This window comes from Anser anser (assembly GCF_964211835.1).
Source record: "Anser anser genome assembly, chromosome: 1".
In the NCBI taxonomy this organism is placed as follows: domain Eukaryota; kingdom Metazoa; phylum Chordata; class Aves; order Anseriformes; family Anatidae; genus Anser; species Anser anser.
The window spans coordinates 147,453,729-147,479,950 of NC_139720.1; the positions used below are offsets into that span (position 1 = coordinate 147,453,729).

A 26,222-nucleotide genomic window follows, 5' to 3' on the forward strand; every position below is an offset into this window, starting at 1 on the left:
TGCAATTCAAGCAGAATACACAGGGTCATTGCCAACCTTCAGATGCCGCTGCATTGCCAGTCCTCAAACAGCCATCCACAGCACAAAGGATATAGGTGTTTTGATGTGGAATAGTAAAAGAAGGTGGCATTGACCAAGGAAACTCTAAAATGTGTTATTCCTCTCCAAATCTTTCAGGCAACAGTACTTGAGAAGAGCATGGGAAGCAGTTGGAACTATCTGCAGAAACACCTTGTGGCTTTTTAAACCTATTCTGAAAACCTTTGAGGCAACAGTCAGGTCCCCCCACAATGGGACGAGGTTGATCCTTGTAAGCGAGAGAGCAGGCTGTGTGTAAGATATCACTTTTGCAGACATGTGAATAAGATACTCAGCCTGATCAAGACCTGGTCCCTTGTACCTGTGGCCAAAGCCAGCTGAGGCAATGACCAGAAGCAAGGGTCAAGAATCTGATGTCAAGTCAGGCCAAAGTTAATAACCAAAGACCTCATGAGGACAAGAACAATGCTCAGTTTAACCGGAGCCAAACTGAAAATCAGAATGTCAGAATAGCCCAGAAAGGCACCAAGCACTGTCGAGGAAGCAGAGCCCAGGCAAGAGCAGGACTGGAGCAGGACAGGTGCTGGGAGGTGCAGAAGACGATGGCACAGCAGGGGCTGCAGGTACAAAGATGTGGATTTGGACAGAACAATAGCAGATCAAAACACTGAACAACAGTAGACAGATGAAGAAACTTTTCCTGAAGTCCTGTCTGAGAGACACACGTCATCAGATTACAAACTCTAACCTAATTGTATCTGCCTAAAGGGCTTGGGAGCCCAGCCAAGCCGTATCAAGAATTCCTCTGTTATTGTCCAGGAAAAATCATTCACAGTCTAGGACACTTTGCATATGTTTCCTTCTAGGTAACATTTGATGCCAATAAATGACGGCTAGCACAGCCAGCCAAAAAAACCAAACCAAACCAAAACAAAACAAAACAAAACAAAACTTCAGCAGATATCTGTAGAGGCACAATGTCATGGTATGTTGCCTTTATAGCAACACCAGTTTTCTGCATCCCATCCTTTTCTTCCCGCTCCTACCTCTCTGCCCCACTGATGACACCAACACGGTGGTTTGCTGTCTTTGAACCTGAGAAATGACCAGATAGAGAAAAGATTTTAAAATGCTAGCCCAGCTCCCTGATCTCATTCACAACGCGAGCACACAAAAATTGGTATTACCACAGCTGCGGAAGTGGCACAGGGGCGAGTAGATTCCCATGGGCAGGGCAGGAATACTACAAAGCAGCATGGCCATCAGAGCCAACATGCCGTCAGATCATAACTGGAGAGGACAGGAAAGCATACCAAATTTTATCAATCTTAAACTATTTTGTCAGTGAAAACATAGGAAAATGGAAACAACCCGAGGCATATGTCCATGGCTTACATTAGACAAAAGGCCTGACCTGCTAGAATAATATTTGGCCAATGTGTATGTAGAATTTGTTTGCCATGATGTCTTACTAGAAAATTAGATTAACCTGCTCTAGTTTATGTATATATGTATATATGTTATAGATGAGAAAGGGTTACAGCTCTCTGAGAGTCTGTTTATTTGTAATAGCCTTCAGGCTGCTCTGGGTACTGCAACGAGCCTTTCTTTTTGTTAATGAGATGGTCTCCTTGGTTACAATCATTCTGGATGCATAAAACAGATGTAAAAAAAAAAAAAAAGAAAGAAAAATCCTTTAAAGGATGAAACTTACTTAATGCAATAACTGTTGAGACATGCTCCTCAGAGAATCTTAACAGTAGTGTGCCCAGGAAATCTTCTCGTGTGCCCAGGAAAGATCTCCAGTGTACCTCGAACACTAGAAGTCATCTGAACATGCACAAACTGCCAGATACCAAAACAAAAGAAAACTCTCTTTATGAAGTTTTTAGCCAGACAGACTAAAGGAAGGAGATCAGATGATGGCCACAAGACGTGTATGCTTCCTGAGTTATTTGTTTTCCCTATATCCCACTTGGATAAAGACCTTTTTCAGCCAGACTCATGGCCTGTCCTTTTTTTTTTTTTTTTCTTCTTTCCAGAACTTGAAACTTTGGGTGAGGTGCTTCAGAGCTAGGAAATGAACTTTTTAATACACTTTTCTTTCTAATGTCCAAGAAAATATGGGATTGGTGTTGACACATACTTCAGTCCACATGTTTTAACACGTGGGATAGTAACTTTGGCCCTAGCAGTTCCCCCTGTGGAGCCCTAGGACAATTCACGCTGTCTCTGGGCCACAGCCAGACCTCTCTACAATCCCGTGTTGGCAGCCACAGGTGCTGGGAGTGGTTACAGAGGCAGCCTGGCGATAATTAGGAAAGCTGGGATATAAAACACTAATTACGAATGGGAGAAATGCCTGCCGGACTGAAAACAGCCAGGGAACCAGGCCTGAGAATCAGGCCTTCAGCCAGGGAGCGTAGCCTGGGGACCAAGGAAATCCTTGAGGAGTGGCAGAGCACCCAGCACGGGAGGCATCCTGAATAATATTAATAAAATCCTGATAATATTAATAAAAATGAAACAAGAGGCTGATGAACACCTGAGAAAGCGGGAATTGACACGGGAAATGAAATTATTACTTAAAGAAAATGAAGGAAGACAAACATTTCTGTCTGTCTGGCAAAGACCAAAATTGCAAAGACCTATCGGTTACCTCAGCAGAAACATCGACTCCTCAGCCCTATGATGCGCCACACCCCATGACACCATGGCATTTTGCTCTGAATTGAGACACTGCCCTGTGCTGCGTTCCCCCTGTTGGACTGTTCCTTGGCGTGTTTGGTCTCGTCTGAGATCATTTTTGACCCTTTGTGGTCAGTCTCTTTGGAGACTGTGTTTTGACCCTTGGTGGCCGGTCTCTGCACAGATTGCTTTTAGGCAGCACCGCCCTCCCCTTTCTGGGATCTGTTTGATGCATTTGATGGCATTTAATTTTATGAATATGTATATATCGGCACTATACTTATGACAGACTATGTATAAAAGTATAATCTATCAGATCTATTTGCTTTTATAATATTGGTAAGTTTGTTATCTGTATTCTCACTGCATTCTCAGCGAACTTATTAGTAAGTTTGCTGAACCTATAATTAACCTCAAAACATTTCTACTGCAAGATTACTGACTTCTCCCAACTCAAATCACCTTTCTACTACCATCAACTTCTGTTATTAATTGGCACTATATCCTTAATATCTGTTCCATATATACACGCACACTCATTTCCTAGGAACATCTAATAGCTTTTATCCACACATACATCTGCCTTATTAATCACAAGCACTGTTGCTAGCGGTGATTTGTAATGGATAGAAATCTTAGTTAAAAAAAACTCCACGTCTTTGCGTATCACAGAATCCTACGAATTTTTTGTTTCAATCTCTGTATACCCACAGGCCTACCCCTTTTGGATCAGCACAGCAGGAAAGCAAGGGAAGATCCTGGACCCATCATCTTTTAACAGATTGCTCTTCCCCTATCTGTTCTTCACTCAGTACCCTTGAACTTTAAAGTGCAGGTCTGTATAGAATTTGCATTCAGGTTCAGTAAGGCCTAGATATTGAGGAAAAAAAGCCAATGCCCTGGGTTTAATCTACGTATGCAGCCTGTATAATGAAGCCTCCCTGTTCCAGCTGGAGATTTGTGAGAGCTGCCAGGAAGAGAGCTGAAGAACGGAGATACTCAGTCACATCCTTCTGAGCAGCACAGCAAGCAGGTGAGCAAAGAATAGGGGAAAAAAAGGAAAATTGTCATTCCAATTCACTAGCCAGGTATCTCAGATGAAGGAGTGACAGCCTTCCCCCCTGGTAATTTCTCCAAGTGATGGTCTCCAACAGCTCTAGTCCTTTGGATTCAGAACCTGGCCGCTGAAAACTCAGTGAGCTCTGAGGCAGCTGTAATGGGATGAGTACTAGTTTCTATCTCAGTTTATGCAAATTCTTCATACACACACCCACAATAAAACAACCCAAACTGCCTGCTATTATTACAGGAACAGCCCATTCTTTGATATCCATTCTTCAGCAAAGTTAGAACTAAACTTATTATCTGTCTCAGTTAATAGGATCATTAATGAAGACAGACAGACTGCTAAAGAGCAAAAAATAATGGGAAGATTTCAATATAGTTACTTTTGTAACTTATCTCCCTTGTCTCCTCATATTTATGTAAAGCATCAAAAAAGTATAGGAAATATTCCCTGAATTACACAAGTATATCAGTTTTTTTTTTTTAACATCCTGCCCCCACTAAAGTAGATGAAAGTTGTATCAAGATAACCAAACATACACATTTTGTGCTAAAAGTATAATTGAAAATAAATGTGTAAATATTAACACAAGTGTACTGAAATACAGTGCAGAAATAACATTTTAGACTGACCATTGTAGTTTGCTAAAACACAGGTTAGCCATTTTTTTATTTCGTCAAAAAAATATCTACAGGAAAATTGCTAGTTCTTGAGCTCTGAAGTACTTCCAACTGAAGTCTGGACCGCTAAACCTCAGAAAACCTCTTCATTCATTAAATGTCAAAACTTAGCTGTAAGTCACAGAAGAAAACATTATGACAGCTTGTAGCATTAAGTTTTTAATTTTAAGCCCCTCACAGTGACATATGTGGAACAGGCAAGAAGGGAAGGGAAAAATTTACACAAAATATGTTCAACGTTCATGCTAAGAAGGCAAACATCCTATTCTGTTTCGTGGCTGGACAAGTCACTGCTTCTGCTTCAGAGACATATGCTTTACTTCATCATTTTTCAGTGAACTGATGACATTTAAAAATACCACTTTAGAGACTTGTAAAAGCTGTATACGTGTATTATTCCATTAATCCTTTGCCTTGACAGAACAACTGTGTGTAAAAAGAATGACTACAGTCCCTTCAAGTAGTACACCGTGGCTTACAACTTCATTGTTACACTACTGAAAAGTGTCACAGATGTCAGTAACTGCAGGGAACACTGATTCATCTTAGCATTTTTGCCATTCATGGTTGTTGTCTAGTCACCTTACCAGAAACAGTTCTTAAATGATCTCTCAGTAGCACAATACAGAAGAATGACAAAGAACTGAAGTCAACAATAGTTAGGAGAAAGTATAACAAAGTAACATGCTTTGTCACCAATTTAACCTATGCCCAATTAGAGTCAAGTGATGGAAAACCACTGAAATCGCTCTGTAAAGGGATACACATTTATGAATTATTAAGTATAAAACCTCACAAATTTTTTGGTCACTTACTACGAAAGCATTCTTCACAGACAGGATGAAAACTCAGAAGCCACAATTACTATATTAGACTCTGGCTATTCCATTCAGCACATTGTAAACAGTTCCATTTTTAAGTATTATTTTTAAACCTTCAGTCCTACTGATGGCAGACACAAGGATGAGTAAACAGTTTTAAAAACACAATGTGAATTTATTTTTTTTTACTTCATCACGTATGATTAATTTTGTAGAAATAATATAATCGGAAATAGTCCATCATGTATATTTTAATCATCCTTAAGGCAAGCATTATTTCTCCGGTGTTAGGTACAGTGTAGCAGTTTGAATTCATATAAAAATAGCAAATTCCTGAAAGTATAACACCATAACAAAAATGCTAAAACAAACACTGACAAAATGAGCCCTCTACCAGAATTTACAGTCATGTACTATGGTCTGACATGGATGTTTCTAGCATCATATCGCTTTCGTTCATTTCAATTTCAAATGTTTCTTCCAATGGACGACTGGTATCCGTACTTTTCCTCTGATGTGATGTTTCTAATGTTACTATACCACTCTCATCCAGAGTCTGTCTCTCTATGTCGAATTCTCTGAAATCCCAGGGAGGTGAAATTATATTCTTTAATGTCTTCATTGTGTGTACATCAAAGTCATAACATCTTAATTTGTCTTTGATTTCTGTTCCTAGGAAAAGAGTCAAACCGTTAGTTTATTCCATGTGAACACTCCCAACATGCATCTTAAAAAGCTATCATCAACTACTAAAACTGTTACAGTTCTTCGTATTCAGAACAGCAAACTGTTGCTGCTGCTTAATGACTGAAGTCTGTAATAGAGTTGGTCTGACAAAATCTAGACTCCTCATTTAAAAAAGAAGCACAACATACTAAGTAAGATTCAGATTTGAAGTCTCATTAAAAGTAATTGCCAATTCCCTTCCCTGTGAGGGTTTTCTTGTTGTTTAAAGTTACATGCATCATGGTTTGCACCAATGTATAGCACACAGCTGCACGGTGGTTCTGTATGCGTTAACTGACTATATATGGAGCAAGACAGTATTGAGAAGAAACATCTGCTTCAACTGCGTGAAAAATATGCTGGAGAAACAAAGAACACATGAATAAATGGCTTCAGCTTATTATCATGCAGATTGGACATCAACTTTCTTCATTATTGATAAATTAAGTTTAAAGAAGCAGAATTATGTTGCTATAAAGTTTTTTTTTTGGGGGGGGTGGGGGGCAGAAAACTTCCACAGAATATCTCAGGCTACAGCAATATAATGTATTACTGTTATGAAGAACTTTTTTTTTTAAACCATGTGTAAAGACCTATTTTTGAAGGCAGAAGGATTCCTCCTGTCTTCACAGACCACAGTTTCTATATTGTGAAAATACCTTGCCCATATCACTCCACAGTAGTATTAGCTGAGATCAAGATCTGATTTTTTAATCCGTATTTCTATTTTATTCCCACCCCCTCCACTCTCACTGGTTTCTAAGCCTTCTAAGCAATCAATACTTTCTATAAAAGAAATCATCATTGGTGCCTCCAATGGCAAAGTACTTGCTTTCTCTACTCCAGTAAGAATTACGTACTTCCAGGATGCTTACAAAAAACAATGGTCATCTGCAAACACTGATCAGTTCTCATTTAGGCTTTCCGTTGTTTTTTTAATATACATATTCTACTTTCAGTTAACTTATGTAAACAGACTACACCACAGCCTTAATGGCAGACAGACTTTTCTCGATGTAAGACTTCTCTCAAAGGATTCAATGACTTTAGCAGTCAGTGTAAGTGACAGACTTACCAATGTAAGCTTCAGAATCACCAATATACATTTCTATGCAATGGCCAAGCATCGTGACTGAAAATGTGTCATCCCTCCTAAGACCAAGGGCCTATTAAAAAAAACCACACAAGTAAAAATTATTCAGTTTTAAATAAAACCATTTACATCTTAAGTCCACTACTCTGTTTGTTGCTTTGATGTTCGACAATGCAATCAATGTAGTCTTTACTGTAAATGCAAAACATTGTGCAAACAAAATATTGCCATATGAAATGGCTGAAGAAAGCAAAACACAAGAATAAAACCAGAAATGGATGTGTGTCCAGACAGAATAATTCACAAATCATGAAATAAAATATACTAGAATAACAATTCTAAAACCTGTGAGGAAATTAATTATATACATATAGCTAAACTACAATCGATAATGAAAGACTGAGACATGCTTAAGTAATTACAACTAAATTTACGTAATACAAGCTTCTAGGTAAATAGAACTACAGCTAAATCCTCAAGCCAATCGACCCGAATGTTGAAAATTTAGACTCAGAAAAATTCACTGTTACTCCATGAAAACATGAAATCACCAAAACTGTGCTGGAAATAGTAAAACACAATTACTACATAATAAAGACAAATCCAAGGCAACAGAAAGCGGCACATTTTTAAAAGCTGCACTTACTGTAGAATTTTTACTTTGAGGCTTAGGTTGGAAGTATTTCAAATCACTTTGTGAGAATGAAAAGTTTATGTACATACAACTCAATTAATTGTTTACAAGAAAGAAGGAACCAACTACAGTGTTCCAAAAAGTAGCTTTCTTTTTAAACCTAATCAGTAGAAAACTTAGGAAGACTTTACTTTTTTTTTAAACTAAGATTAGAAAATAAAAATTAATTGGTTGAATAAATGAATAAATAAAAATTAATGGGTTGAATAAATGTTGGTTCTGTTTCAAAACAGGAACAGAATGAAACAGTAAATACAGAATCTGTTACCAGCGCCTTAAGCCTGTTACATACCGTATGAAAATAGTCGATTGCACTTTCAAAATTTCCCATCAGACTATGTATGTAGCCAATGGCAGAATAAGTAGAAGCGTTTTGAGGAATTAATACTAGTGCCTGGCGATGGTATTCCAGTGCTTCTTCGTATTTCCTGTTACGGTTAAAATCAGAATATCTATTATTTCAGGGTGAAAGAGGTTTTTATTGCACTATGTTGATCATTTCCTTAACTCAGTGGCAGGCAATCCTGTCAAGAACCTTAAAATTATTGCTTCATACTCTTAACATAAAAGAATGCACAGGAGTCACGGATATTGATAATTTTCTTCCTCAACATAATTGAGAAATCATTGTTCCCCTTATGTAGCACAACAGCTGTCTGCAGCTAGGCCCCATTTGGAGAGGATCTTAGCAATTTGATACGGTAAATTGCTTTAGATGTTGAATGTTGCTCCTTGAAATATTAGGTTTCTTTCTGTAGCTCTCATTTTTCTCCCCAGGGGAGCAAAGGAGCAATATAAGACTAAATCACTCATTGTTCAAAATGAGGAAAGCTCCCCAGGCAGAAACTACACAACCCTTAAGTGCTGCATACACTGGTACTTCCAACACTTCCATTTTGCTGCTGCCTCCTATCAGAAAAAAGATTTACACATATCCAGAATTTCTTTCAAATACCAGCCACACTTTCTTTTGAAAATTCTCTTAGCTAGACTGCTTATTGCACCTGTTATTTTAAAAACCAAGGATTAAATGTACCATATGATGCTATTCTGGGAACTTAAATTGCCACATTTAACACCCTAGTGCAAGCTATTAAAAATAAGGATAGCGATTGTCTATTCAGAAGAAATGTTAATGTCTCTAACTGTAATGACATTATAACAACTTCATTTGTTGATGCTTGCAAAGGGCATTAGGTAACAAGGCATAAAAATTTGCGGCTGTTTGCCTGCTGCACAAAACTTTCGGTCTGAATTTTATTTTCACTCGTACTATTTAGCTGTCCAATTAACTACCAGCATACTTTAACGCACTGCTTTCAAATTTCAACTACATAGTGCTAGTGAGCAGACATATGGCCAGTAAGTTTTTAATAAAAGCAATAATGTGCATTATGAACACTACTAAAATCAGTTATAACGGACATTTTATCTTGTCAAAGAATATGTACGGCTGCCTAAAATTCTCAACTTGATTTTCCTGAAAGATAGCTTATAAGGATGTAGAAATGCGTCAGGTTGGCTTTCTGAACCTGAATAACAAAATGCAAGTTGTCCTAACTGTGATGTAAGCAGTTACTAAATTACTGCAAGAAATTAAAAGATTTAAGAAATTATAACTGAAGTATGCATTTGGAAAAAAAAAAGCTCCACACCCTGCAATGATAATCATAAATAAATTACAAAACCAGTGCCTTTTGTTTGGTTTTGGAAGAATAGGTAACTATTATAAGCTGGTATTTCCCAATGAAAATGAAGAATTCAAGCAATTCAAGCACAGAGCAATTCCTACCAAAGTCAAAGCAGAAGCATGACTTATATGTACCACAATCACTTTCATTAGTAACTCAGAAACAAAAGTTAGAGCATATAACAATTAGACAATTAAAACCATGACAAAAAAAACATACCGTAGTGGTTAATACAAAAGACAACACCAGTTAAAATCAGATTAAAGTAATTAAGGAGAGAACATTTCTCCCTATTAAAAAACTGTTAAAGCTTTCATATGCTCTTTGCACTTCTTTTTTCTCATCCTAGAATAGAAATATGCACTAGTTCTTATCTTAAAAAACAAAGTAACATTTTATTGTTGTGTTAAGGTCACTGAACACTGCACTTAAATAAAAAACGCCTAAGCACTGATCCAAGCAATCAGCACAAAACCACCTGTAAGCCAATAAAATCACTGGACATAATCAAGTATGTCAGGACTGGGACAGCAGCCAGTTTAAATTCAGACCCATCTGAGAATCTGAAAGCCTATGATCGATTTTCTATCAAATAAGAATCAACAGGTAAAAGGTGCTTCTACATTGCTCTCACATGTTACATAATCTTGATGGAAATAAGAAGGAATACTATCAAAAACACATTTGTGTAGTATTCCAGATAAAGGTAGCTCCTGTGCTGTCACTTACTTGAGTTTTCTGCAGACATGTCCTAAGTTGTTCAATAAAGGCTCCCACTTATCAACTGTTACCTGAAAAATAATGCAACAATTCAAGTAGAATCACAAAATGTTTGAGTTGGAAGGGATCTTAGAGCCCACCCAGTTCCACCCCCCTGCCATGGGCAGGGACACCTCCCACCAGACCAGGTTGCCCAAAGCCCCATCCAGCCTGGCCTTGAGCACCTCCAGGGATGGGGCAGCCACAGCTTCTCTGGGCAGCCTGTGCCAGCGCCTCACCACCCTCTGAGGGAAGTATTTCTTCCCATTATCTAATCCAAAACTAGATTTTAGTTTAAAGCCATTTCCCCTTGTCCTGTCACTGCACTCCCTGACAAAGAGTCCCTCCCCAGCTTTTCCGTAGGCCCCCTTTAGGTACTGGAAGGCCACTGTAAGGTCTCCCCGAAGCCTTCTCTTCTCCATCCTGAAGAAGCCCAACTCCCTCAGCCTCTCTTCATAGGAGAGCTGCTCCAGCCCCTTGATCATTCTCGTGGTCCTCTTCTCGACTTGTTCTAACAGGTCCAAGTCCTTCTTGTGCTGGGGGCCCCAGAGCTGAATGCAGGGCTCCAGGTAGGGTCTCATGAAAGCAGAGACGGGGGGGAGAATCCCCTCCCTCCACCTGCTGCCCACGCTTCTTTGGATGCAGCCCAGGATGCAGTTGGCTTTCTGGGCTGCAAGTGCACATTGCCGGCTCATGCTGAGCTTCTCATCAACCAACACCCCCAGGTCCTTCTCCTCAGAGCTGCTTTCAACCCATTCTCCACCCAGCCTGTAACTGTGCTTGGGATTGCCCCAGCCCAGATGCAGGACCTGGCACTGAACTTATTGCAGCTATCTTAAAACAAGCATAACGTTCTGTCACAAAACATAGAACTTCCTGGAGTTTTATGAATTTATGATCATGTGTATTGTTAGGAAACATACCTCATTTCCAATAGCTTTGATTTTTTCCAGTGCATCAAGAAACCATTTTTCTGCAGTCTTCCAGCTAAATATTGGGGGTGGGGAGAAAAGAAAAGTAAGTTAGCAAAGAGTTCTCATCAGCAGTATGAAGAAATTGTATTACAACCAACACTTCTTTGACATTACTTGTTGCATGAATGAAATTATCTGTAAAAAAAAAAAAAGTAATTTATATTCAGCTGTATTTTGCTCACTTTGTCGTGTCATCTTAACAGCTGACGAGACAAAGTTAAAAAAAACAGAAGCAAACCAAGAACGTTCGCTAAACAGTTTTTATATCCATTATATTTTTTTGAAATATATTTGGAATCTTCTAACTTGATTAGATGCATTGCTGTACAAAATTTTACAGCATTTGTACATTTCTGGGTGCAGAGAGACACCTTTTCAGGGCATGCAACTACCCAAAAACAGGCACACACAAGATAATCTCTCATTCCTCTAACAGTAAATTCTCCCCTTGTTCAACATTAAACACGGAAGAACAGAATAGATAGCAAGGGTTTAGGTTAAACACTACCTAAACTAAAACCAAATGAAACTTGGTATTCTACAGCTCTATAGAAGTACATTAATACATTGGCACACTGCATTTCAGAATAATCCATAATTAAGACTATTTTTGCAAGCTTACTCTCCGTTTTGAAACGCGACCACTCCGACTTCATGCATAACAAAAGGATCTTCAGGTGCAATGCTTAGAGCTTGGCTGAAAAACCTTTCAGCTAACTTGGAGTTGTTGGTCAAACCATATTCCAGTCCAATGTAGAGCATCGGCAAATGACACCTGGAAAGAAAATCCATGAACTTCATCAGGAACGGTGTCACAAACTAAAAAGAAACACCAACTGTGTTCTCATACATACAACTAAGCGAAAAGACTGCTAACCTAAGGGGCAGTTAAAGAGACTTTCTACCTGTTAGCTATTGACAAAAATTTGAACTCGAACATGAATTGTAACTTAACCTGGAATTACATGCATGTGTTTTCTCAGTGCTTTAGTTCTGAGGGTTTTTCCCCCCAGTTTCCTCCCTACATTTCATTTACAAGCGGAATATGGAAGAAGCAATAATAATGGGATTACACTTACAAATAAGTGCATCCAAATACAATAGTTTTATATGCAATATGACGTGGTTAGTCCGTTACTCATTTTACAACCTTCTCCGCAACCTGAAACAGCTGTTCAAGATACTATTATACAGCACTTTATGATCTGGTAAGACAAACACACGGTTCACACATTTTAGAGAACTCTCAGTTAGAATAGAGATTACCTTAATGAAAACTTGGACTTTAGACTTCCAAAACTACAACAATAACCAAGTACAAATAATGCAGTCAAATACAGATGAAGTTATTCCCCCCACCCCTTTTTATTCTCTACCAGAGAGTCGTTGCATATAAATACCCACTGTTTAAAGTGATACAGTTAATTTTTCTATACTATTTATGGATTAACTTTAGTTTTTCTGAATGATATTTTTGACATACCCTTTCATGAGCTGTGCAGCTGTGAAATACGCAGCCATTGCTTGGTCATGCTCACTCTCAACTGCAAATGAATGTCCATATGCTATCCATGCTGGTCCATAGGTTCTCTCAAGTGTAGTAGCTTTGCTAAAAATGAGAGCAGATCACAAGCAAATGTTTGAAATTAAATTCCATCTGCTTCAGATGACTACTTATGTTACAATACTGTGTGACAGAGATATCTATTATGATAATCTTCTCTAATGACCACTGGTAAATGGAGTTCATTTTAAAAGTCTGAACAGCTCATTTGCTGCCTTCTCTTGAATTCAATTCAAACGCCTCACATCCATCTTGAGTTCTCTACACATGTTGATTTGTCAACAGTTACACATTACGAGACAGCTTTGTAAAGGCCTTTATAAGAGAAGGATCACGTTCTGTCAATAAACTTGTTTTCCTAATTGGTGCTAAGCTGAGGTAAGCCCTTTTGCAAGATCTGAAGGAAGAGATCAGCACGCAGATGCCTCTTTCTGGAGCAACCAGAATGATACTTTCTTTACACGCTACTGGGCACTGCCCAGACGTACCATCTACCGTGTTCAGCATGATGTCCTACTGACTCCCAAACGGGGATATGGGAGCTGTTTTTTTTATCCACAGTATCTCCAGATACTTTCCTAACAAACTACTGCCTAGTCCAGTTATCATTAACCTTGTAGCTGTACGCCATCATTCTTTCCCAGGAAACTGAGGCATCTCATTACCATTCTACTCTCGCTAGACCTTTTTTCCCCCTCTTTGCCAAGATTACCCTGACTTTTGTGGGGTTTTCTTCCCCCAACACATACATAGGACCTTCCTGGCTAGGGATGTTTTCATATTTAATAATGATGTTCTTTATTTCACCCCTCAAACTACTTAAGGCACTCAGGACAACTTCTTGAAGAATTTCACGGAGCACATTGATAATTGCCAGGAATTTAAACAGACTACTCAGAATAAGCAGGCATTCAAATAGTCTAAGTTAGCGACTCATCTTTACATGTATTGCCAGTCTTTAAAGGGCTCCAGAAGAAAAATGGAAGCCGTACAGATTGGTTTAAGGCTTTTCAGTTAAGCTTACAGTACCAAAACAAATGCTGTTACTTCACAGCGAGGTTCTGCTCTCCGATGCTGACGATCAATACACATACAGAACACAGACTGACTGACCAGCTGAGAAGTACAAGGCTGTTTGTGCAAAGAAAGAAAATCCTGCCATTTGGCTGTCTAGTTCTATCTAACTCTTCCCTTTTAGATATGCAACCCGAACCGGGAAGAATGCTTGAGTATCCTCACACTAAAAATACAAGGCTTGATTACCTAGTTGTAATTAGCTTGCCATCATAAGTAAGTGCAGGGATGACACCTGACAATAACAGGAAAGTGAGCAGCAAGAAATTCCAGGTAAGCCTCTAAATTATTTTTAAAGTATCTGGAAGGTTGAGGTCTAAGTTGCCATACCAGAAACAGGTTATAAACAAAAGGAATATTTTAGCAGTAACCAGCGTACCAAGGCGTCTGCTTACTGTATGAGCTTATCAACAAATGTGGATGTTAAATATTTACTTAGCAAATGAACAACATATTCACTAAAGAAAACTAGAAAAACAAGCTTTACCTGAGGTATCTTCTCGCATGTTCATTTTTGTGGCCAACCATGAGATAGTAGCATCCTACTGCAAACCATGACACCTACACGTTAAAAATAAAAATGGAGTATTATGAGATATATCACACTGATTTTAGTAAAGCATCATCATAGGTGATAAGTAACAAGGGGACAATTATAAAAGATATGAATGTTTTCACAGAAATCACAGTCAGCTTTTCAATTTATTTTACACCACAGACAAGCTAGAACTGCTGGCAGCTGTATGTCACTACCTGGGTTTGTTCAGCCCCAAAAAGAGGGCTATATGGAAAGCTTATTGCTGTCTTCAACTTTATCTAATCACAGGGAATACAGGAGACCGAGCAACTCTTCTCATGAGGCGCACAGTGACAGGATGGGAGGCAGTGGGTACAAGTTGCAACACAGAAAATTTGATTGAATAAAAGGATTCAATTTTCACAATGAAGGTGATCAAACATTGCAATAGGTTGCCCAGAAAGGCATATCCATTTATTATTGTAGCACTTTCTAAATGATTATGCAAAGTGAATTCTTCATGTTGAATGTTTTACAGGTACTTTAAGAACAAAATCCACCTTAATATAATTATAACATACAGAAAAAAAGAATGAACAATTTTCACCAGCTCCAGTCAGAAAAAGATTTTTTAATTTATTTATTTTTAATATTCTGTTGCTCAAACTGACTATTATGTTATAGCTTTTATTTGCTTTCACCTAAAGAAAACTACTTGTTAATGAAGGCTCAGAACAACTTACAGGATTATTTGGGTACAAGTCGACCAGTTTATGAGACAGATAGAAAAGTTCTGCACAAAGGAAGAAAAAAGACAAGAATATTAAAATACATTAAAACATTTAGATGTTTCAAGTCCTCCTTTAGCTTCCTATACAAATAGGCAGCATGTCTACTGGTATTAATACACAATGAACAAAAATGTTTTAGTGGTGATGCTTCAGACTGCCTCAAAATAGATATACTTTTGCAGTTAGTCAAAAAACAAACATAAGTCTTCACAGCACACAAACAAGCAGCTATACATTCTACTCCTTAAGAGTTCTGCAACAACTTGGGTCACTAAATTACATTAAAGTAAACATCCGTAGTATATTACACTTAAACATATAATGTAAAGCTGAATACAGTTCAGCTTTCTATATCTAAAAAATATACTGGCTAGCTCAATTTCAAAATTAAATTCCCATGCATTAATATCATGAAAATAGGACAAAAGCAAATAATTTTTTCTATTATTTGGAGTAATTTTATGTGATTACTTCTTAGAGGAACTAGAATTATTTTTGTTAGAAAACTTACTACAGATTCTCTAATAAAAATGGAAGTAATCAGATACAGGATAACAATTTTAATGCCTACACAATTTCAAAGGAAATTGCCTTACAATACATAAAACAACCATTTTTTCAGAGCATAGTGCTCTTGTATTAATGAGTTCAGTTCTGGAGTGCTTGGCATCAATTCTTTGCTTCAGAAAAAACAAATATGAAAAAAGTTGCTTGCAAAATACCAGTTTATTTACAAAAAGCTTCCAGGCAGACTTAAAACGAAAATCAGAGTACTGGCCACATTTTCAGATGTGGCCAACTGTAAAGTAACCGAAAAGTACTTTAGCTGAACATTGAGAAGTAGCAGTGCACCTAATGACCTCTATGTGTACATACAATGCACCATCCTTTGAGAGACTGCAAATCATATGAGCTCCTTATTCTATCTTCCAATTGGTTTTAAAGACATTCAAGCTCTTCACTTGATTTAGATGTTTATACGCAGTCTGAAATGAGAAAAAGCCATCCCAGCTGCGAGTAAGCTATTCTTGTAATTCCAGCAAAGGTGGTGTCTGATTATAAACTTATTTGAACTAAAAAGACACCTTCACAATAGCAAAGGCAAGGAGAGAGAGCATAGAAAGTCTTCTAACATGGAAAAAGCATAACCACCTAAGCATACACACCTTTGCAAAGTTGATCCTAATACATTTTATTTTGTTAAGGGGTAAAAGTACATCTAGATACTCTAGGAAGACCACAGCAACACATAAATCAAAGAACTGAAATGGAGCACTGTATCTCACAAACTTTCTGGCTACATAGGCCAGTGGTTAAAAGACAGTGACGCTCATGATCACGAGCAAAGATTTTTTGCACAACTACTTTCCCTCCCCTCACCATCAGCTCTGAAACTTCCCTCTCTACCACTTACCATTGTTTTCTTGAAATTCTTGAAACTGCAAGTTGGAGGAAAAATAAATGCAGTTTTTCACATCAAATTTTAATTATTTTTTTTAAAGTGGTCTATAAGGGGGGTTCTTGGCATCTTTAATTCCTTTTTAAAATTGAAACATGACAGTACTCCTTTGACTCATTAAATGTTGTGTTTCTTACCATTTGCTTTATTAAGCTCCACAAGTGTCCCTATATGCACAGGTAAACAGTTTGCATGGAATGGATCCTTTTCCATCACTCTAAAAAAATTAGAAAAAAAATCTGTGATACGCATTTCAAAAATGTATGTTTGAAACAGGCTGCTTTTATACTGTGTAATGTTCCAGTTAATTACCACTTCTGGCATTAGACAGACATTTGTGACTAGAACATAACTACTGTAATACTGTAATGTAATTACTGGCACAATAAAGGTTTAAGACCAGAAAAATAACCACTGATTTAGCTTAACAGGGCTAACACAAAATTTTGGTAAGCTGTATATAAAATTAGAAGAAAAACAGGATACAGTATACTACTTGTTTGCAGGCCACTTCAAATTTAACTACCAGACAACAGGGTTCATTCAACCTCTAAGTTGCATATGTTGGACAGCAACTTTTCGGCAAGGTCTGTATTAAGGAAACAGGCTCTACAACATTAAGCAATATGCCAAAGGAAACATTTAGTTTCAGGGAAAAAAAAGTGTAAAATTTTAATATCTTCATTGGAGTCATTTACTTCAACAGGATCATGATTTTACTCAGCTGTTCAAATTCACACAATCAGCATTCTCTGTAACTTTCCCCAGAGTCCTGTCCCTTCTGTGTTCCAAGGGATTCAATGTATCTTCCTGGGCACATACCACATATTTAAACTACTTGAAAACCTGTATCAAATTCTTAGGCATGTAATACATTTGTACAATAAGAGTCACAATAAGTCCAGTCATAATTATTATTCGACATTGTACCAGAAAAAAAACCTCAAAGTTGCTTTGTATACTTACACTGAAGTAAGCTTGTAACACATTTTGAAATCACAGTTATAATAATGTCTTTCAGCTAAAGACACTACTACATCCAGGTTTTCCTGAAGGCCGTCTACCGACTCAGGAATCAACGTTTCACTGGGTTTATTATACTGAAAGACAAAAGAAACACAACGTGCAAATCCAATCTAAAAATCAGATGCTATAAATATTAATATTTTTAGTTCTAAAAGAATATAACTACATTAAGTTTAAGAATTTTAAGTATCTTAAGGTCCGTAAGACCTGTACTTTGTTAAATGGTTCTTTACAGTATACTTAAAAGCTCATTTGGACCATTAAAGATGCTTGCCAATGCATGAAGTGTAGGCTGTAGAAATGAATATTGAGTTATATATAGTTGGCTTGCAGTGCTCTCATATTCTCTTCAGAAAAAAAATATTTTGAAAGAATATTGTTATAATGCAGTATTTTCAGGAAATTGATATTTTGCCTACATAATTAATGTATTTTCTCAAGAAATAAAGCTAAACCAGATGAGTTTTGTGTAAACTTCACTAGCATTCATAAAATGATACTTAATCATAAATTTAAAAAATAACCAGGACTACAGAGCCCTTGCTTTTCCAAAGTTCAGAATAAAGAGAATCAAAGAAAATTTACATCTGAAGTAAAGAATTTCATGCAACGCATCAGCTTTTTATTCAGTTTATGGTTTTACCTTCTTTAATTTATTCTCAAATAAAAAGTGCAGCAATTCTTGTTCTTCTTCCGTGCATTGTTTACTAAGAGGTAGAGATTCAAGAAGTTCTTTTTCTAAGTAAATTAAAAAAAAATAATTTGAAATGGTTGTGTTAAAGAAAAATGGCAAGGTCAAACATTAGAACATAGATATGCAAAATGACAGCACAGATGCACTAAAACATAGTAATACTAATTATGGAAATTAATGATTGAATTCTTACTTAGTTTTTCCTTGTAGACTTTTTAAATGAAACTTAATGACACAGCACCATTATTTTTATTTATGCTACACATCCAAGTTTACCACTCAGAATGCTCTACTATACAGTGCCTACTATAGGGTAGCAGAAACCAACAGGGTTTTGTGAATCCAAAGGCTGTGAAGTTGGTAACACAAGGAAAAACACTGTTTTGGGCTAGGCAAAGAGCATGGGAGCGTCTGGAGCTAACACAAGAGACTCCTGGGTTACTTTGTTCCTTTTAATTCTTAACACAGCAAGACTACCATGTGAAGTCCAAACATAAATTTGAACAGTTTCAATTTTCCAGCAATTCAAAGTTTTCTTTTACTTTTTAACATAACCATCATCTAGTATTTTCGTAGCCCCTGGGGGCAACATATACTTTATATTTTATACCCTCTTACTTGTAATACTGCTTCATTATCCAGGAAAAAGCATATTAGAGAACAACTAAATGGCACTTGTATTAGAGAAATACTGCTATCCAGACCTTCTTGCGCTGTCAGCATATGGTGCGATGTTAAAAGATCAAACGCTTCGAAGCAGTAAACATCGAGCTTCAAGGCCTCTTTGTAGCTGTATGTTGCTAGGGTTCTATTATCCAAAGCATCATAGATCTTCCCTCGCAAAAGGCATATAGAGCTCTTGATCTGGTGGAAAAGCAGGGCTGCAGGTCAAAGACTGAATCAATGTTTGCAATTTGGTTTTGAGCACAAATCAAATGGGCTCCCTGAAAAGTAAAAAGCATTTCATGTATGATGGAACCTGTTTTTCTAGTGCTGTTTTTAAATATAATATTGTTTCTATGAGCTTAAAAATCAAACGGGCACTTCCAAGGCAATTCATCTCTCTTTACTTTTAAACCACACATTTCACAAAAGACAAGAATTTCAGTAGAGGTGAAAAAGGCCAAATCCATGGACTCAACTGCTTTGAGAAAAAAATAAATTCTTCCTTTCAACACAAACCAGACTGTTTCAGAAACTAAAAGCAGTGAAAGGTAATTATTACCAAATTAAAGTTGTGCTAGGATGTCTAATAACGAACACTTTCTTTCACGGATGAAACTCCCAAGGATGGGTGTTTTATTCAGTCAGAAGGCCACAGAATTGGCATCATGTTACTTGGAGAAAATTTACACATTATATATCTATATTGTCACACTAACTAGACAGAAGTCCATATAATAGAAAAAGTAGAGCTGTTTTAACAGCCAATACACCCTAGGGGGCTGCCAAAGAGATAATAAATACTGTTGCCAGTTCACAGGCCAGTGACTCTTACTCCAGAACAAGTGTCTGTGCAAACCAAGCAAATAAATTAAGATTGAAAAAGTGACATTCCTGAAGAAGAGTTTGGTTTAAGGTTACTTGTAGCAGTACCAACTTCACTAGCTCCCTCGTTTGGCAGACCAAATCTACCCTCCTTGCATTCTTGAACTACATCAACTGCATTTGTAAAGGTAAGGGCTGATGAAGTTGAGTTTTTTGACTGGGTCATTTCTCAGCCAAAACAGTTGTTCAACAATCGGCCACCTGGACACCTGGGTCAGAGTACCACGAAACACAGAAAATGGTGAAGGAGAAGGAACACACAGCCAAAGCTGAGGACACCACCTGTGCTAGCAGAGCTACCTTAAGTGTATCCATTAGGGTGCAACACAGTAACTCAGTCTAATCCTGTTCTTTCTTAAATCCTTCCATATAAAATCCACATAATGCAGCAATAGAAAAATCAGTTCACATTGATGATTTGCCCATTTTGCTACTCCAATTTTACAGGGAAAATCCTGTTTGCCAGTCACCCTCACTGTAGTTTCAGCTAATGAACTTTAATTCGCAACTGGGCAAGCAAACTCTTCATAGCCTCTTCAGCCTGCACACAAAAACAATCCCTTCTGGGTACCTACACAGAATTTTTTCCCCAAGCTTCAGAAAACATCACCTTAACGCCATACAATTCTCATGTGTAACAAGCAATGTCCCACTGAGAACACCATCTGAATGATTAAGGAAATCTTTTATTAAAAATACCTGAGGGAAAGGAAAATGTGCTTTGTTATCTCAGAACATGAAGCCCAATTGAAATAAACGTTAGTTTATATTACAAAGACTGAAATTGCAGTACAGAGCTAGAAAACTCTAAAAACCAATGCTAGATCAAGACCTTCCTGCAAAGTGCCTGCAAAAACTTACAGAAAGTTGTTGCAAAGCACTTTTCATTTTTGCAAACCAAGTTACTTTCATACAAGCAAGCTGACACCTGACTTCTGACTGAAAAGAGAATGATTCAGCATTTCTGAAAGTTACGTTATCCAGAAAGGAAAGCTTAAACACCTCGAGCTTCAAATTCATATAGTTACTAAATCACGTTTTGACTTCACATGTTTTTTTCCTCAGTTATAAGAATACTTGTTTAAAAATTGTCACTTACTGAGGATTGCGACATCTCCCAGTCTGTGGTCGAGTCTTTCAATCCACTTTCATCCTTCAAGTACTTTTCAAAAAGTCTTTTGTTGATTGGCTCTTCCATATCAAGGATATCCAGGGCCTGTTGATGTTCTTTCGCAGCATACTAGCCGCAAACACGTGCATGTAAAAAACAAGGTTGGGATTTGAAACATCCGTACATAAAGCACCAATAAACACAGCGTCACATTTCAAAGGCACAGATTATAACTGGTACTTACCAGCAGGGTTTTTTTTTAAGGCATGCAGAGTCTTATTTGGACACACGCCATTTTATAATCATAATCAACTATTTTACTAGTCACCTATAATATACAACTTATATTAATAGAATTAACACCTACAGAAAATCTTATTATTTGGCATTATGCAATCATAGAAGTAGATGTTCCTCTAAAAATGGAGAATGCAGGATTTAATAAAATACAGTTGACTTATTCAATAACAAGCACAATATTTTATTTCAAATTTTTGTCTTTAATTTATGAGTTGATTCTGTTTTGCTGTGAAAGCACTGCATTTTACCATTTATGTATCGCTTTTTATATGGAAGGATAAAGCTGCTAACTGTATTTACACAAACATAACATCTCTGGATGGACTACTACCAATTAAAAGCAAACACGCAGATACAAGAGAAAAATCACTCACATTCTTATATTAAAGGAGTATTTTCTTTCCTGGACAAAAGGCCAGCTGGATTGCTATGGAGCAGAGTACCATAATGGTACTCCACCACGATGGATACTCCAGCAACCATAGTGAAAGTTAAAGGATGAAGAAATCAACTGCCACAACATTTAAGCCTGTTATTCCAATGAATGTCAATCCTCACGCAGCTACGCTGTGTCTCAGGTACCTGATCTTTCCAAGACGCACCTTTTATTTAGTTTGGTATGTTTCTAATACTGATTAAAATGTGTACTCACATGACATCTAGCTGCAAGGTAGCGACATGCTTCATATAACTGGAAGAAAAATTTCATTTGTGTTAGTAAGAGAGCACATTTACTTACACTGCTAGACTCCCTCTTTTGCTGTTTTTGGTTGTAGTTTCTTCAACCCGTTCACGTAAGGAAAACTTTGCTGACCAAAATGACTAACTAAGTCTGTAACACTTTCTCTACTATTAAACTCCCATAGTTAAAGGACACAATATTCACTCTTGCCACACTTGTTAGCAGAGCAGGAGGACAATTGAAGTAATTACACTTTAAGGGACACCCCACCTTCCCATACCTACTGCTGTTCCATCCTTGGACTCCTCCTCTTCCCTCTCACCCCACCTTGGGCCAACACATAAAATAGTTCAGTTGGAAGGGACCTACGAAGGTCACTTAGTCCAACTGATGGACCGCTTCAGGACTAACCACACGTTAAAGCCTGTTATCGAGGGCATTGCTCAAACGCCCCATGAGCGCTGACAGGCATCAACCAGGGGGGCATCAACCACCCCTCTAGAAGCATCTTCCAGGGCTTGACCACCCTCACAGTAAAGTCCACGATATTGTCTGAAACACATGGCTATATTTGGCTGAGATAAAGTGCAATATTCAGGTTTTATTATCAGCCTTCCTGCAGACTTTAAACTCTGATGGTGAAGAAGCCACTGTGGTTAGCGGAGGTTTATAAGTGGAACGACAGTAATACGCCTTTGTCCAAAACGACTTACCTTATCCAATTTACGTGATCGAAGGGCGTGTGCTGCCCTGTGATACTGAGCTGTCAGGTAAAGACACTGGGCCAACCAGTAGATATCTTGAGGTTCCTCTTAAAAATAAAGAAGAAATTATAAGACATTAATTTATAGTATATCTTTAAACACTTGCATACAGAACATTCACTTTTGCTTCCCTAGAAGAGTATTGGTGTTCCACTATTCTAGCATCCTATTAAGTTCCAGTGTTATATATATATTAAAAACCAACTTATCTGTCTGTTAAAATGAAAAACAATATGTTTCAAGATTATAGACATCATATAGTGCTCTGGACAGTGAACACAATGAACCTGGTACTAGAAGCACATCACGAGAAGGCGACAACAGTGATAAAGATTTAAAACAAGCTGTCTGCAGGAGCTGTAGGTTACCTTGCCCTTGGACACTGTCAGGGCAGAGAAAAACAACCCAGAATCGTCTCTTTCGAAGATCAATAGGAACCTAACTAACACTGACAGCTTATTAGACTTCTGCACCTTGAAGTTAAGCTCTCCTTCTGCCACCTTAATAGTGTCTTAACTTATCAGCAACCTATTTTTTTCAGCCCCTAGAATAATTTTAAGAAATTCAAGCAGACAATGGTTGTACGAAGAAAGAGACTGCGAGCATCAATACGCTCTGCAAACCTGGGTTCTGCTTGTCCTGAGCACCCACAGCAACAGCATGTCCTGCAGGGAACTACCACTCTCTCCTGTAGGTTTCTCCCCCACAACCCCTTCCCTTGTGGGTTTGGCCAAACATTAATTTTAACACAAAGTTCAAAAGGGAAGCAAGGTTTGCCCTGTTCTGTTTGGAAAATTGGCACTGCAAAGATCACAGAAAGCCACTTGCACTAAAACCAAGTTTCAAGGTTTAGCCAAGAAGCTTAAAACAAACAAAAGAAGACAGAGCAAGGGTACCAGAAAGAAGTTACTGAAGAACAATGTAACAAGCACTTACTTACCATGAGACAGTGAAGCTACTTTGTCTGCCCAAAACAGGGCACTTTGATATTGCTGCTGTAAAAAAATAACAGGAATAATTATTTATTGGAGAGTAGTGTCCTGGGCTTATCTTGAAATATGTTATGCATAATTTCCATTTAATGTCTTATTACGTGTGTATTCTCTAATGAATGGTGATTCGCTTTTGACTTCTTTCTAAGTTCAAAAATCAGTTTGAACGGGCCAGCCCTACTACTTTTTGATGTCTCTCAAATGTTATTTGAGATGGGTTTGTTCATTTATTTTCAATTAAATGCAGGTATGTTTGACCAAAAGGCACGTACTAAATAATAAGTTAATATTAATTAATTAATAAAAAGTGATGAGTTAATTTGCTGTCACTGAAAAAGTAGCATGAAACCTACCCACGCTACCAGTTAAAATAAGTGTTTTATTTTGGAAGAAAGAGTTCTACACAAAAGAAACGGCACATACATCACTTCAAGAAAATTTTGCAGCAGCACGCTTGATTAAGAAATGCTTTCTCCACTCAGGATGCCTTAATTTCACACAAACCATAGTCTCTGTGGGAAGCAGGAAGGAAATTCCCCACATGCTTGCACGGATAGCTTGACTTATAAGCCCACAGTTCAGGAAAGGGGGATGAAATAGGGAAGAATGTTAGCAAGGAGAGAATGGAGCAGGGGTTGCGGGTACTTCCCAGTAACTAAGCTACGCTTACCATCAGATTTGAGGTACTAGGAAAAAAAAACTCAGAAAATTGGTTGGAATTATTGTCTGAAAATATTAGCAAGAACTACTAATTTTTTTTATTTTTATCCTTGTCCAAGCTATGAGGGACAACATGCTTCCCAGGACCTCCTGCACACTTAACAGATGCCCTGGGGCAGTGACAGGACTTGAAACACTTGAAAAGCCGTGGTCATTCCTTCACCTCCCCGCAGGATTACAGCTGCGGGGCTTGCTTACCGCCTTACGGGCTGCTTTATGCCTTTGGAGCAGAGGTTTGGCAGGCTTTTGCGAAGCCGACGCTGACGGTACGTGTTTCCCAGCCACCACACAGCACTACCTACGGGGTAGCGCCCCTAAAAGGCGCGCAACCCAGGCCCGCGGCTCACCCTACAGCACCGTAAGCCGGCTGCCCTTCACCAGAGGCACTCCCCACCAGAGGGGCCCCCCGAGGGCACGCCGGGGGCCCCGCCACCGCCTCACGCCCCCGTCACACCTCGCCCCCGGCCCCCCCCTCCGAGGCCGCAGCCCAAACGGCCGCCGCCCCGCGCCCCACCTGGTCGATGTACTGCCGCACCCGCTTCCGCAGCCGCTCCAGGTTCATCCTCCCAGCGGCCCGGAGGGGTTTAGGGGGGAATTTTGAGGGGATTTAGGGGGGTCCCGGCGGGGTGGCAGCCCGCAGCCGGGCCCACAGCGCTCGCCCCTCCGCCTGCCCGGCCAGGCCTGGCGGTGCAGCGCTCAAAGCCGCCCCCCTTCCGGCCCTCACTTCCGGCCCGCCGAGTCCCCGCCTCCCGCCTGGAAACAGCGCCCCCGAGCGCGGCGTTCCGGCAGCGCCGCGGGCCGCGTGGTTTTTTGTTGTTTTTTTTTTTTTTTGGGGGGGTGGGTGGTATCGAGGGATTGCCTGCTACGAATACATTCATCTAGCTTTTAAACTCAATGCTTGCTGCAAGTGCCACAGAGGCGCACAGGCTACTGAAAAGCAGGCGCACGGGTTGCTAAAACACAATCAGTTGCATTTTGTGTGGCATTTTCAGCAAAGTTCAGCATGCAGAAGGTCTCCGAGGTGGCCACAAAGGTGGTCACAGGCAAAAATGTGAAAAGTACGATCTGTGTGCCCTCTCTTGATCCGTTCACACTTGTTCCCCTTTGCTGTAAAACTGTTTGATTTCAGCGGTCTCCTCCTGTTGTTAACCAGGTTAGATTTTCACCTCACAAGTCGCTCCTTCAGGGCTATTTTTCCCTTAGCATTGCTGACAGCGTTTGCTGCAGATGGCAGAAACACATTTTACAACTGCAGTAAAACTTACTGTGCTTTGTTTTACTCAGCTGCTTTTTTTTTACATCTGCTATTTTTCCCGTTTCAGTAGCTGAGACTTTGAGGAAAGCAAACTCTTGCTCACCTTCCCATTAGCTTATGCAATAAGCAGACTGATCATTTCATTAGCGGTATCTTTAGACCCACCATTGCCATCTGATGAGCATTACCATCGTGTTTGGCTTCCCAGAAGACCTCTTTAGCTGCCCAAAAAGCTCTGTGGCCTTCTTACCCTACTTCGGCAGACGACCCGATGTAATCAAGCATTGTACGTCCAGCTCTGTGAAACCTGTGGCTTCTTATGATTGCACTTGTTGGCTTGAGAGCTCCTTGAAATTAGTATGGTCAACAGCATGTGCATTTGTTAAGTTTGTGGATCTTTTTATGTACAATAAAAGAAGTTTAACTGAGATTTTGATACCATTTAGAAGCTACTGAGTGGTGGAGCTCACAGTTTGCTCATAGGTGGCACGTTT

The 26,222-nt window shown here is 38.8% G+C and overlaps 1 protein-coding gene and 1 long non-coding RNA gene across 3 annotated transcripts in view; one reads left to right on the forward strand and one right to left on the reverse strand.

Moving 5' to 3' along the window:
* LOC310891344 overlaps window positions 1–5,665 on the forward strand; it is an 8,755-nt gene extending 3,090 nt beyond the window's left edge. Inside the window, exon 2 of the long non-coding RNA XR_014577535.1 lies at window positions 178–5,665. This is a non-coding gene — a long non-coding RNA (uncharacterized lncRNA). The remainder of the gene's footprint in view (window positions 1–177) is intronic.
* On the reverse strand, window positions 4,433–25,200 carry CDC16 (cell division cycle 16). Of its 2 annotated transcripts, none has more exons than XM_083819392.1 (18): window positions 24,988–25,200; window positions 23,702–23,753; window positions 22,711–22,808; window positions 21,968–22,006; window positions 21,004–21,144; window positions 19,061–19,220; window positions 18,306–18,400; window positions 17,603–17,736; window positions 16,774–16,853; window positions 15,130–15,179; window positions 14,357–14,430; window positions 12,715–12,840; window positions 11,854–12,006; window positions 11,181–11,244; window positions 10,228–10,289; window positions 8,100–8,235; window positions 7,096–7,186; window positions 4,433–5,966 (listed from the first exon to the last, which is right to left on the reverse strand). In XM_083819392.1, exons 1-18 carry the CDS (start codon window positions 25,033–25,035, stop codon window positions 5,701–5,703), a joined length of 1,869 nt encoding a protein of 622 aa, XP_083675518.1. In that variant the 5' UTR covers window positions 25,036–25,200; the 3' UTR covers window positions 4,433–5,700. The 2 variants fall into 2 exon arrangements, with proteins under 2 accessions (XP_083675518.1, XP_083675517.1); XM_083819391.1 differs by having other exon boundaries at window positions 4,615–5,966; window positions 23,702–23,756; window positions 24,988–25,199.
* Window positions 25,201–26,222: the final 1,022 nt, after the last annotated feature.

Coding starts and splice junctions, on each gene's coding strand:
- CDC16 (XM_083819391.1), bottom strand. CDS start 25,035: ATGAACCTGGAGCGGCTGCGGAAGCGGGTGCGGCAGTACATCGACCAG. Junction 18,401..19,060: donor TATGCTGACAGCGCAAGAAG/GTCTGGATAGCA, acceptor TAATTTACTTAG/AAAAAGAACTTCTTGAATCT. Junction 17,737..18,305: donor TTGAGAATAAATTAAAGAAG/GTAAAACCATAA, acceptor TTTGTCTTTCAG/TATAATAAACCCAGTGAAAC.